At 40.7% G+C, this 12,907-nt stretch overlaps 1 protein-coding gene across 5 annotated transcripts; it reads right to left on the minus strand.

Annotated features, from left to right (window-relative positions):
- Positions 1-2,830: 2,830 nt before the first annotated feature.
- rsrc2 (arginine/serine-rich coiled-coil 2) lies at positions 2,831-12,733 on the minus strand. Of its 5 annotated transcripts, none has more exons than XM_046841507.1 (10): positions 12,580-12,733; positions 8,912-9,057; positions 8,557-8,597; positions 6,737-6,915; positions 6,380-6,532; positions 5,464-5,580; positions 5,271-5,356; positions 4,916-5,193; positions 4,155-4,244; positions 2,831-3,961 (listed from the first exon to the last, which is right to left on the minus strand). In XM_046841507.1, exons 2-10 carry the CDS (start codon positions 8,991-8,993, stop codon positions 3,776-3,778), a joined length of 1,212 nt encoding a protein of 403 aa, XP_046697463.1. In that variant the 5' UTR covers positions 8,994-9,057; positions 12,580-12,733; the 3' UTR covers positions 2,831-3,775. The 5 variants fall into 5 exon arrangements, with proteins under 5 accessions (XP_046697463.1, XP_046697462.1, XP_046697464.1 ...); XM_046841506.1 differs by having other exon boundaries at positions 4,916-5,196; XM_046841508.1 differs by lacking the exon at positions 12,580-12,733 and adding an exon at positions 8,146-8,224 and having other exon boundaries at positions 4,916-5,196; positions 8,912-9,012.
- Between the last annotated feature and the right edge of the window lie 174 nt (positions 12,734-12,907).

A 12,907-nucleotide genomic window follows, 5' to 3' on the forward strand; every position in this document is an offset into this window, starting at 1 on the left:
TTATTAGTTTCATTTGTATTTTGTGTTTTCAGGAGGTTTATTTTATTAGGGGCCTTTTTTATATTCTACAGATTGAATTATGAATGAATTAATAATGTTCAAACATGCTTCCTTCGAGTTAAAAATATACTCTGTGAAGGAGCTTTTAAAAAAAAAACATTGCAGAAGGTTTTCTGTACGGTTGAGCAACAGAGGATAGAATATTCTGTATAGTCTGGACCCTGGTCGCCTTCGGTGGTGTCTTCAATCAATCCACCTCTTAATACCATCATGATGGTTCCACGCCAGATCCACAGATCTCAATATCACCAATAGAAAGGGCTCAGATATGTATTTGGCCCATGTAGATGTGAGGAAACCAGAGAATATGCAGGATTTTTCTAAAGAACTGGCCGGTTTAAATGCAGAACACACCCACTATCATAACCAAGCACCCATCCAGGAGACAAACACCCAGAATGCACTGTGAAGGTTTAATGTGACGTGCTACGTTTGTATGATGGCTGTAGAGAGTCCTGGTAAACCATAAATAGCATGCATAAAAGTGTCTTAATTTATAGAATTAAAATCCTATGCGACTGCTTAGCAAGATCATCGTTGCACCTCCTCAAATACCTTCACCACTTTGGTGCTTTTGGAGGTATTTAGGGGTAAAAATGATCCTGCTGTACAGTTGAACCCCTGGCGTAGGCTCACATTGCTAGTTTTGCTGTTTGAAAAATACGAAGAGGAATGTCCTCTTTCCCTTCCTATTGTGTAGGGACATCGATGGTATTTTGTGGACATGGCATGATAGTCAAGTGACAAACTGATAAATTATCAATACATTTATTCCCTGTTCATGCTTTTGGTTCATGTTGCTATTTTTCTTTTCATCCTGTGGACCTCTGATCAGAAGGTAGCAAGTTCAAATCCCAGCACCGCCAATCTGCCACTGCATTGCAAGGCCCTTAACTGCTCCAGTTGTATAGATGAGAGGTTTAAGTCTGTAGTTACAGTTTCCCTTCACTGGAGGCACAAACAGTGTAAACCCAGAATGTAAAGATTGAAGTAGAAGATCTCAAGTGTCCTCCATAGAGCTCTGGCCTCAACCCTATTGAACACATTTAAGATGAATTAGAAAACACAGACTGAACCCAGGTCTTGGGACTGAAGTCAAATCAAGAAGCTTTTGTCATTTGAACCATATAAAGCTAATGCAGTACAGTGAGACAAGACGACATTTCTCCAGAACCCAGTGTCTGATTGCAATCAACGTTTTGTAAATAAAATATCAGAAATTACCACAGCCACGCTCACGGGTAGAACCACAGCTTCTGATGAATTCTGATGGTTATTGATTTCAAACGGCGCTGCATCACGACTGTGTTCGTGCCCAGGATTGAAGGCGTTGTGAGATCGAGATTACGTTAGGGTTTATTAGGTTTCTCATCACTACCTCGGCCAACTTTCTTTATCAGCACCGCAAAAACCTGGCGCTCAGGGCCGCTGCAGAAATGCATGCGTGTAAACCATACGACAAACATCCAGTTATTTGCATGCATGAATTTTTCTTCTTCTACTGATCGTTCATAGAGGAAACCTGAATAATTTTCTTGGTCAGCCATTTTTTTTTCTTTACCCCTCAAATAAATAAATAAATAAATAAATAAATAAATAAATATATATATATATATATATATATATATATATATATATATATATAAAAATCAAAAATAAATAAATAAAAATCACAGAAGATGCAAAGAGCTCTGATATCATTACTTGCTATTTTAGAAGGAACTTGTGTACGTTGCATACAGCCGATCAGCCATACAATAAAACCCACCTGCCTTCATGTGTAGGTTCATCCTGTGCCACCAAAACAGCATCAAGGCATGAGCTCCACATCCGGTGTCAAGATGTTAATAGTAGAGCCTGTAATCTCTAAAGTTCTAAGGTTCCATGAAACTGGTTGGTTTGGCCAGAACACCCCACAGATTCATGATTAGATTGAGATCTGGGGAAATTCGAAAAGGTTGGATTTGTACTGCAATTAATATCAACAGTCTATTAAAGTGGACCACAGTTTGCATGTTGCATTTAAGCACACCTCAACAATCACGGAACTGTAATAAATGGACATTCGGTGTCACCCAGTTGAGGTTCCCTTCCGAGTCTGGTTCCTCTTGATGTTTCTTCCTCAGGGAGTTTTAGTTTTCTGCCACACTCACCACTGGATCACTCCTTAGAGATCAATTTACAGTTAGGAACAAACTTATAGGCACTAAATGCACCAATTATTATATACAACTTTATAACTGCTTTTTTTCCCCCAAGATGCTTTGACTCAATGTCCATTGTTAAAAGAACTTAAATGGATTGAAAATAAATGCACATGACCACACAGGTTGTCCATATTTTTAACTAAATTTCATAAGAACTAGCCACTGCATGCTGGGACGTCCAACAAGACCTGCTGTTTTGGACATTCTTTCAACCCAGTAGACTAGCCATTATGACCATCTGGTTCTCATCAACTCATTTATTTCCATTTTTCCTGCTTCCATCACTGAGAACTGTTCACTAATATATACTGAAATCAAGTCTTTTCCAGCCACGATCCCATCATGCTGGAACAGGTTTGGGTCTCCTAGTTCAAGTGAAGTGAAAATTTCATGCTCCCGTACCAGTATAACTTTGTGCTGAAGAACCACATATGGAAAAGTTGCGTGGCCAATACATTTGTCTTTAAAGTATAGAAAGACACCCCTGCTGCCAGTGGTTAGGACTCATCTTCAAATCAGGTCAACAAACCAAAATACAAAAAAAAAAAAAATCCAACATGGCATAATTTAATACAATTATTTATATTTAAAAAACAATCATATCTGAAGCGACGCAAAATTGCCACTGAACTGTTCTGGAAAAGCAAATCAAGTTTTACATCACTAGAGGTAATGAACAAAATTGAAATGCTTATAAAAACCCCAAAATGATTCACTTTTCCACAGTTAGGAATTTTTTTCAGATCCTTTGGCCTTTTTTTCCCCATCAGGGATTAATATCTTGTCAGGACTAGAGGTCGACCGATTAATCGGTTTTGCAGATTAATCCCCAGAGATTTTCTTTAATGAATTTTCACGATGTTTTTTTTGTAATAAAGTTCAGTACTATTTTACATGGAGCGTGTTTTATTATCCAGTATCCATTTTAAAACTTTAATAGATTTTAAGTACGGTCCATTCGAGGTTTCGGTCGACCCTTTAGTCAGGACCATTTTTTTTTAAATGGACATTCTTTCCATTTACTTATTAGTAAAAATCACAGTAATATTTTTAAACTAAAACAAAAAATATTTAATAATGATAGGCAGTTACAACAGCTTGACACTCGTGGCCACTATGCCCATGTTTTTCTGATGGAAATTGTGTGGGGTTTTTTTTTAGCACAATCCTAAGCACAATGTTCTGTCTGTTCTATCCACAAAGGAAACGGAGTTTAGTGTGTATATTAAAAAAAAAAAAAAAAAAAAAAAAAAAAAAAGAAATCCCATAGAGCTACACAGCATCCTATTGATCCAGAGATCTGCAGTCAAAAAATACAAATAAATGAACCAAATCAGTTTGTATTTACATCCGGATTTTTTCAAGACAAAAAACAGGTGTTTGAATAAATTATAGACGCAAATCGACATCCATGCGATCTACAGCGTCGGCTTTTTATACACTCGTTTAAAAACAAGCCGACCCGATGATGAAAGAGTGAAACGGGGGGGGTGTGGTTGTGGGTTAGTTCAGACGGGGTCCATCCCTCGCGAAGAGAAAGACGTGGTGAAGCCGAGGCCCATCCCCCTCTGCGTGTGCGTCTGTGAGCGAGCCATTTCGTACTGCACGTCCAGGTTACGGAACATTTCCTCCTGCTGCTGCAGGGTCTTAATGCCTTCCTCGTTCAGGTGTCCGGAAGTGGATTCTTCATCGGCCTGTAGGGGAAGAGAAAGTCCGCAATGACCGGGTCAACTCTAACTCGCCCACAAACATGCCATTTATTGTACCAAGACAGTTTTCAAAAGAACCAAAAAAACCCAATCAGGTGTACTTTTCTAGGTGCACCAAAAAATTGTATGTAAAAATGTTAAAAAAAATTAAAATAAAATAATCACAACTTGGACTTACTTTGATGCCCATCAGTTTTCGGAACTTCACGTTTTGGTCTTTGTTGCCAAAATTGAGCTTTTCCCAAAGTTCAGCGGTCTGAGACTTATCCTTTAACAGAAAGGGGGGGGGAGGGTTTGTTAATGACAGCATTGAACATATTTGAGTCGATGTTTAGATGTTTAGAAAATAATTATACTTTCTATTTAGGTTTAGGGCACTTGGCAGACATTCTTATCCAGAGTGATTTACGCTTCTCGTTTATACGCCTGAGCAGCTGCTCAGGGGCTCAGGAGTGGGAGCTTGAACTCGCAACGTTCCAAACAGAAGTCCAGCATCCGCAATCCAAATTTTTACAAAACTTTTTTCAGTCTGCCATCGATAAATCGACTACGCAAGTCCTAAGAGGCCACGGATTACAGTGTTTTTTCATTGTTTGCTCGTCATCACAATTTTCTACATAAACATTGTTTCCACGTGAATAGTGCTTCGTTTTTTCCGGTGTATTCCGCAGTATTTCTGTGTGAAATCAGACATCGAGCACCCCCGTAGAACTGAAATGGAACGATCCTCGTTTTAAAAGCCGTGAGCTTGGTAGTCGAATCAGACTCCACCTATGAAAGCCTCGACCCTACAACTAATCGGGGGTCACCCCTAAACAAAACTTATGTCAAGAGCACGAGAAAACATGAAAGGGAAAAAAAAGCGAACATTATAACACATGGCCTTTTAGGACTTCTGTAGAAAACACTATTGTGAATGAAAACAAAATCTGAACATACCCTCACTCCTTCCTTCTTCCCCTGCCACAACAGCTTCCTCTTCTTCTCCTGCTCGGCGAACTTCATGGGGTTGACGGCTGAGGGGTTGTAGTAGCTGGGCACAGCGATGCCCGTCTCCGCCAGCGTTTTAGCCTGCAGCGCGGCCATCTGAGCCGCCATGGCGAACTGTGGTGTGACCTGTGTGCCGGAAGCGAGCAGCGCGGCCACGTTCAGAGCTGGGGCGGAGGCTGCGGCGGCCGGGGCGCTCTCACACAGTGACGGCGCTGCCACCGTCGCTGCTGCTGGACGAGGGTAGAAAGGTCAATAAAGTCTTAAAGCCAGGGAGACTGAAATTAAGCGCAGGGAAATGGCTTACCTGTGACGATCTCCTGCTGCTGCTGTTGGTGTTTCTCCAGCAGCTCTTTCTCTTTCTGCTCCTGCAGCTTTTTGGCTCGTTCCAACCTTGAAAGAAGAATGCGATCACATGTACTATCATTTTTGAAAAGGTTTGCGTACGGTCTAGACTAAAACCAAGCACATCTAAAACTATGCATTTAGTGCGGTGGTACCTCCTGGCCAGAGCCTCTTGCGCATCCATCGCCGTGTTTCTGCCCCGGAATGCCAAAGGAACTGCAGAGGGACTGTGACTCTTCCTTTTCACCTTCTCAACCCTTTTCTTCTTCTCTCTGTTGCAAAAAATTAATAAATAAAGTAATAATCTATATTAGGGCTGCAGTACAAATCTTTCTGTATGGTGCGCACGTGGACCGAATGCAATCCCTGTTTTACGTGCGGGAAAAAAACGTTTAAATCCTCGAGTTTTCTTCCGAAGGTTTATTCAGTCTCAGGTTTGGAAGAATTTCTCTTAAAAGGAGAAAATCCTGAATATCGCATAGCGAGTGTGAATGAATAAATAGATAACTGTCTTCTGTGTATCTTAAATGAAGATATTTGTTAAAGTGTGCTGAAATTAACAGAATAGTTAAGCAGAACATCTTTAGGGAATTAAATATTAAATGTATAGTAAAAAAGTGAACTATTGAAATCAATTTGCGCCAAATTAATCGATTACTTATTTGAATCAATGTTAAAAAAAAAAAAAAAGTATTGAATTAATTTGATTTATATGAAGGTGAAAAATCAGCATGGTGAGCAAAAACTCTATTATCCTCGTCGTGTGTAAAGGGTCGAGTTTAATGAAGCGCTATTGTTTAAACGGTTCTGGATCTGTTCTGTCGTGACTCGCGAGGGAGCCGATTGTGTGACCTGACGCTCGCGAGTCACGACAGAACAGATCCAGTTCAAGTCAAACTATAGACATAGTGATGGATTCAAATAAAAAGGTGGGAACAAACACTAAATCTAAAAGCAACAAATTACAGCAGTAATTATATATAATAATAATAATTTTATTACATAATAATAATAACCCATTAATTATAAACTGAATTTGGGACGGTCCTTTTTCTCCCCGCACTCACGCACCTGCTTTTGCTGCGGCTTTTGCTCCTTTGCTTGTGTTTGGAACGTGATCTGGATCGCGATTTGGGCCGTCTCTTCCTCTCGCGACTCCTCGATCGACGCTCGCGACTCCGCGACAGGGACTTTCGCCGGTCCCGACTTCGACTGCGGTGTCTCCTGCGACCAACAGAACCCACACGTTAACACTAAAAGTATATCGATTGTGTCTTTTTAACCTTAAAACTAAAACTACTTCACTACATTAAAATGTAGCGCTCGTGTTGCCCTGAGTGTTTATGTGTATAACTGGAGTTCTGACCAAATCAGATCATTATACTGCTCATTATCTTGTTTCCATTACGAGATCACCAGAAGGCGCACCTTTCCCTTGAGCGGGATCTGGACAGGCTTCTTCCTCTAGAAGATCTCCTGTCCTTTCTGCGATGTCGCTCCTCTCCGCTGTCTTCGGAAAGTCTCTCTCGCTCTTTATCCGAATTGTGCGCCAGGTCCTCGGACCTGCTGTGCGACCTGGCCATCTTGTCCGGGTCCCTCCGCCGTGCCTGTTTTAAGAAGAAGTGGTCTCTTTCAGGAAAATAGTGTGACAAAGAGAGTTAGTATGCCAGTTTTAAAACAAGCATCTTTCAGAACACCCCCCCCCCCTCCCCCGTTCCCTCAACATACTCCGTATCCACATACACACATCCTAATAAACTTTCTCGGGCACAAACCCTTAAAAATGCAATCGGATCATGAATAATTCAACTAGATCTCGTCTACACTCGAACAGAAGGTCGTATTCAGAGTTTAAAAACGTCAAAATTCAAGCCTTCGCGATTTTTTCAGAATTCTTTTTTTTCTTCCCCAAATTGTGTCAACATGCCAATAATTGCTGCTTAAATCAGACATTTGCCTTATAACCAGGGGAAAGTGTGAACTGAGAGCAAGAAAAAAGGGAAGAGAGGGAAAAATACAAATAAAAAAAATAAAATAAAAAGAGAGAGTGTCCCCTCCCATCATTTGTGTTCAACTGCAATAGAGGTGCATTCAAGTGGGAGACAATTTCAAATTAAATAACTTAAAAAAAAAACAAAACAAAAAAAAAAAAAACAACATAAAACATATAGAATATATAATAACAATGAAAATGATGAGGCAGAAGACTTGTATACTGTGACTACACTGTTCTACTGAAGGAGAAAGAGTATGAACGTCAGTCGGGGCAAGTTAGGAAAATGCTGTTTGTCAATTAGAGTTACAGCAGAAATCACTGAAAAGGTCACGAAAAGGGTGTGTGCGTGTGTGTGTGTGTGTGTGTGTGTGTGTGTGTGTGTGCGCGCATACTGGGTTTGCGTCCTAGCGGCCTCTGTTTCGAAGGAGAAGCTGATCAATCTTCAGATGGGGTTTTTGAGAATAAATGATAAAATGACTATGAGAACTCTTTCCCTCACGTGACTCGCGTGTTAGCATGTGGTTTATAGAAGTTTGGGGTGTGAAACGGCCAAGTTCAGTTTCAATCCTCGTCCAATGAGAGAGAGAGAGAGACTCTGAATACGGCCCCCGTCTCAGGCTCGCTGTTGCGTCCCCTTTTTTTCTTATACGCGCAATTCATAGGTTCGAGCCTTTGCAGTTTTTTTCCTCGTGCCATTCCAAACATTCATGCACACAATTAAAGAGGACAAAGATCGATCGAGAACGGTGCACGCACTTGAACAGTAAATTGATCAGGTTGCTATACAGACAAAAAAGTATTATTATTATTAGGCAAGTGGAAGATTGAGGCTGATAGTTACCTGTCCAGATGTAGGCATATAATTTTGCTATCTGTCAGCAGCGTCTTCAGTTCAGAGTGTCTCTTCGTGCATTAGCACGCTGAGTGTAATTCGTTATAGAGATGTTATCATATGATCTAAATACAGGCTTTTTTTTTTTTTTTTTTTTTTAAAACAAAAAGTAAATACCCACACAATCTGTACTCTAGTTAGCTGTAATTTGCACATCATTGACATGAAAGAGCGACTTAAAGAGTAATGATCTCTCAAAAACTACTGCAAATTTGTTATTTCATCATGTCCTGTTGATGAAAAAAATAAAAGCTTCATACTTCATACTTACCCTGTCCTAATACTTATTATAAACTACATAATGATGTGACCACATCAACTTAAACCCTACGTGAGTGAAATGGTCTTTAGTTTAATTACCTCTTTGCTTCTGCTCCGGGATCTTCTGTGCCTTTTGTCGCCTGAAACGCAGAGGAGACAAGTGAAAAAAGCTCAAGATTTTTGGGGCACACGCTCGGCTTGGAAAACCAAATTTGTGCCGATGTACTGCAGAAACTTCTAAACTCTCGATCTTGTCCTCAGATCATGTACTCAGCTGCATATCCCGTAAACTCCTAATAATTTCAACAGTGTACCAATCAGGAGCCTCGAAACGTCTTTACATTAAGTACAGTAATCTTGCTGTACGTAAACTTTCAGTCCAGTCTTCACTGGCGTTTGATCCGCACTCGGATTAATCTGTGCATCTATTTCACTGAGTGTTAAAGAAAGTTACCCGATTTGCGTTTTTTGTCCCTCGAACGCGATCTGGATCGCGAGTGATGTTTCCCGCTCCTGGGCGATTTCGAAGTTTCCATGTCGCCTCTTAAAAACCAGGCCGGACACCGAGCTTGTGCGCTGAAACCTCTTCAGAACATTGGCCTGATGAACAGAAACATGGGTGAGATTTAAACAGTGTGCTACGAAAAATCTTTTTATAAATACTGACAATGACTAGGGTTGGGTATCGTTTACATTTTATGGATACACCGATACTGTTTTTGTTAGTCTCAAAGCAGCTTTACACAGATAATGCAGAGATAAAGTATGAACAAGATTCTTATGTGTAAGTTTGTCCCGGATGAACGAGCCGGTGGCGAAGGAATAACTCCCCGAGACGGCATGAGGAAGAAACCTTAAGAGGAACCACATCCTCATCTGGGTGGCACCGAATGTCCATTTATTACAGCTAAACGTTGTGCAGACTGCAAACTGTAGTCCTGAGTCAGTGTAGTAGACTCATTAACTACAGTCCAAATCCTCAACGCCCCTGGTTTTACTCTGTAATTTCATGGATCTCCAGGCCGTTAATTAGAAACCATCCCCAGCACAGTATGACCTCTAATCGAGGAGAACACCATCCAGAGGCAGGCAGACAGGCTTCACCATAGTGAAGGGCAATAAAACTTTCACTATAAATTTTGCCACAGCCACTGGTTATGTGAAGGGGCTGCTACTGGGGGTCTCCTTCCTCACTACCGGTGAAACCCTCTCTAGCCTCGCGTTTCCTGTATTTAGATCTACGCTTTAAAACCGATTTGGTGTCCCCAAAGACCACTAGCACTAACTAAAGACTCATTTTATAATGGATATTACATTCGCTTGAGGCTGAAAACGACAGACACAGTAAATACAGCGCACTGCTTGAGGTAAACGGCGTGTTTTGTTTGTACGTTTCATTCTAATGCTAGCGTTGCCTTGTGCTATTAACCCGGGTGCGTCGCGCAAACGTCAGCCACGTGATGACATCGTTCAGGGATGGAAAATGACGAGCTGCAGCGTGTAATTCAAAGTATAAGGAGATGAAACGAACGATAAAGAACAGCATCGCTTGGTTAAAAAAAAAAAATTAAATACCTATCCCTGATCACAACAGCAGGATAGGATCTGGAGAAAAAAAACCTGTGTGATCTTACTCAGACCTTTAGAAAGACAATGTTCAGTAATTCTGTCTCAATTCTATTAGTTCAGCAAAACTTTTTTCCACCAAAGTCATCCTACACTAAATCTAGATCAACAACAGATACTCTCTCGAAAAGAGGATAACATTTTCATCTCCTTCGACAGAAAGTGCCATTGGTGGAATGTTGATTTTTTTTTGGACAGGAGACATAAAAACCTTCACAACCGACTTGTACAATACAGTTCTATCCAAATATTACCGTATTAAAACAAGCACTTTAATAAAAAACCTGAGATTTGCCACCACCAGAGCTGCTGTCATGGAAACATCCTTCTGACCAATCATATTCCACTACCCTGTCCCACAACATTTGTTTGCTAAACAAAACGTCCACATTCAATCACGATTGAACTTGGTAGGAAACGCTCCGCTCTGCTTATCTCGCTCGAATTGGCGAACGGAAAGCCATTTCCCGCTCAGCACAGCATTTTGGACGGCGGACGGAAAAGAAAAAAAGCTCCCACTCGCATTCACTTTCTTATCAAATTCGAGATTAATTTGTTGGTAATTAATATGGGGGATTTCCGTAGTCATGTCAACCACAAGGTGCCTTTCGTTTAATCAAAGTAAGTTGTTCCTTTTCTCTCCGGAAGATTGCAAACCCACATGCAGACGAGATGAGACGTTCCATGAGTGATGGCGCTGTGGTTTACTAACATGAGGAGAATAATAATAATAATAATCCTCCATAAGAACAGCTTTCCAGCTATAATTATAATCTCCACTTAATTCAGTGTGGCTGTGGGGGAGTTTGTGATTCTTCAGCTGTAAGAATAATATTGAGGGGCAATTCGCCCTAAGCTGTTCTGTGAGGAACCTTCTACCCCAACCTTCACAAACCATGTCTTCATGGTTGCCATTTCCCTTCCATTTAATGTCCATTCGTTACAGACTGTCTACAGATTACGGAGCAACCTGAGAGCTTCGAGGATGGATTTGGACTCAAAAGTCTGCTACAAAAGATCAGGACCACAGGTTGCATTTAATCTCCGATCACCTCAACAATGATGGAACTGTCTCAAGGTTTCTTCCTCATGCCATCTCAGAGAGTTTTTCCCTTTCACACAGTCGCCACTGACTTGCTCATTACGCATCAAATTACAAACATATTTTCTCATTTTAGCATTGGGGGTAATGCGGTAGGAAACTTTCCCAAACTACGATCAAAGGGATAAAAAAAAAAAAAAAGATGAAAGAAACCTCAGAATGTAATCGTATTATTTCCATAATCGTAGATATAAAGATATCAACAGAAATCAAACGGAGATTGACGTCATATTTTGCCTCTGTCCTGACGAGTCGAGCATCACACTTATCTGATTTCTTCAGCAAAAGACGACGTGTGGAGATAAAGGCAGGGAGGTGGTTGCTCGCACGGTCTGATTGATCAGAAGATTGAATCCCAGCACCACCAAACTGCACCTGCTGGGCCTGTGAGCGAGACACTCATCCCTTAACTGCTTATTTGTAGGTCACTCTGGATACATGGGTCTACCGAGTGTAAATCGAGATAGAAACCGCAGAAGTGGTGAGGTCAAATCTCCAGAGTCACCAAACTTCATTCACGTCATCTGAACTCGATATGGATTTCCAAATCCAAGGACGATTAATATAGTGTGTGTAATATATTAATATATTAATATTATATATATATATATAAAAAACACAATGCAAAAAATATTCACATCTTTATTAGCAGATGAGCAATACTGTTATTATTGAGAACGTGACCGATATTTGATTGCCACTGCTTCTACGTGAATACAACACATCATGACACTACGGAGGCCCTACAAAATACAGATTAACATGGCAGAGGTAGAGCTGTAACTTCCTTGAGACAGAACAGAAAAAGAACATCTGTTTTTTTTTTTATCTTTGTGTTCCTCTTGCACTAAAAAGGCCTGTTTGTGAAAGAGCCATTTAAGGTCATGGGCTCCAGCTACATGTTGGGCCCTTGATCGAGGCCCTTAACCCGCTTATCTCAGGCTGACCCTGCGCTTCGACCCCTGCTTCCTAATAATCTGGGATATACAAAGAATTTACGCCATGTTGTTTTTTGGGTTTTTTTTGGGGGACACTGGTGCTTCCTCGTATGACGTCACTAAGGCTCGGCCCCCAGCGCAGCGGTTGCGTTTTAGCAAGCTAGCGTTAGCCAGGCTAGTCATATAGCGCGTTTTTTTTTGCAGCCAAAAAAGCAACAGAAAATAAAACGGATTAAATCCAATTCGATTCAAATACATGTATTGTTTATGTGTATATATCGGTATAGATATATTATATATATTATATATTTCTCACGGAGCTCGCGCGGCCTACCCGCCCACAATAAAGTAGGACCCGGATATATGAATTCGGCTCTGCCGAGGACAATTAACCATTAACTAAAACTTTTTAGACAACATTTCACTCAAAATCAGACAATAGTTACGTTTACTTACCGCCTCCCAGACAAGGAATAAATGTGCTTTTATTGGTTGCTGTTCCGTCCTTCCGACTCACTGCACGAACAACAGGGGGCTAAAACCAACACAATTCACCCTAAACCGGAAGTGCTTCCTTTCACTTCCTTTGTATGGGAAAGACAATACATACGCACGTGGGCTTGAAAGTTTATTATTATTATTATTATTATTATTATTATTATTATTATTATTATTATTGCAGGCCACGCATTTCACACTTTGGCCGTCAGGGGTGTCCAGTAGTGATGATAAGATCGGATCATTTTAGTGATTCGGTTCTTTGAATCTCGTTCATCAAAATAAA

The sequence above is a fragment of the Silurus meridionalis genome, chromosome 27 (assembly GCF_014805685.1).
Source record: "Silurus meridionalis isolate SWU-2019-XX chromosome 27, ASM1480568v1, whole genome shotgun sequence".
NCBI classification, from domain to species: Eukaryota; Metazoa; Chordata; class Actinopteri; order Siluriformes; family Siluridae; genus Silurus; species Silurus meridionalis.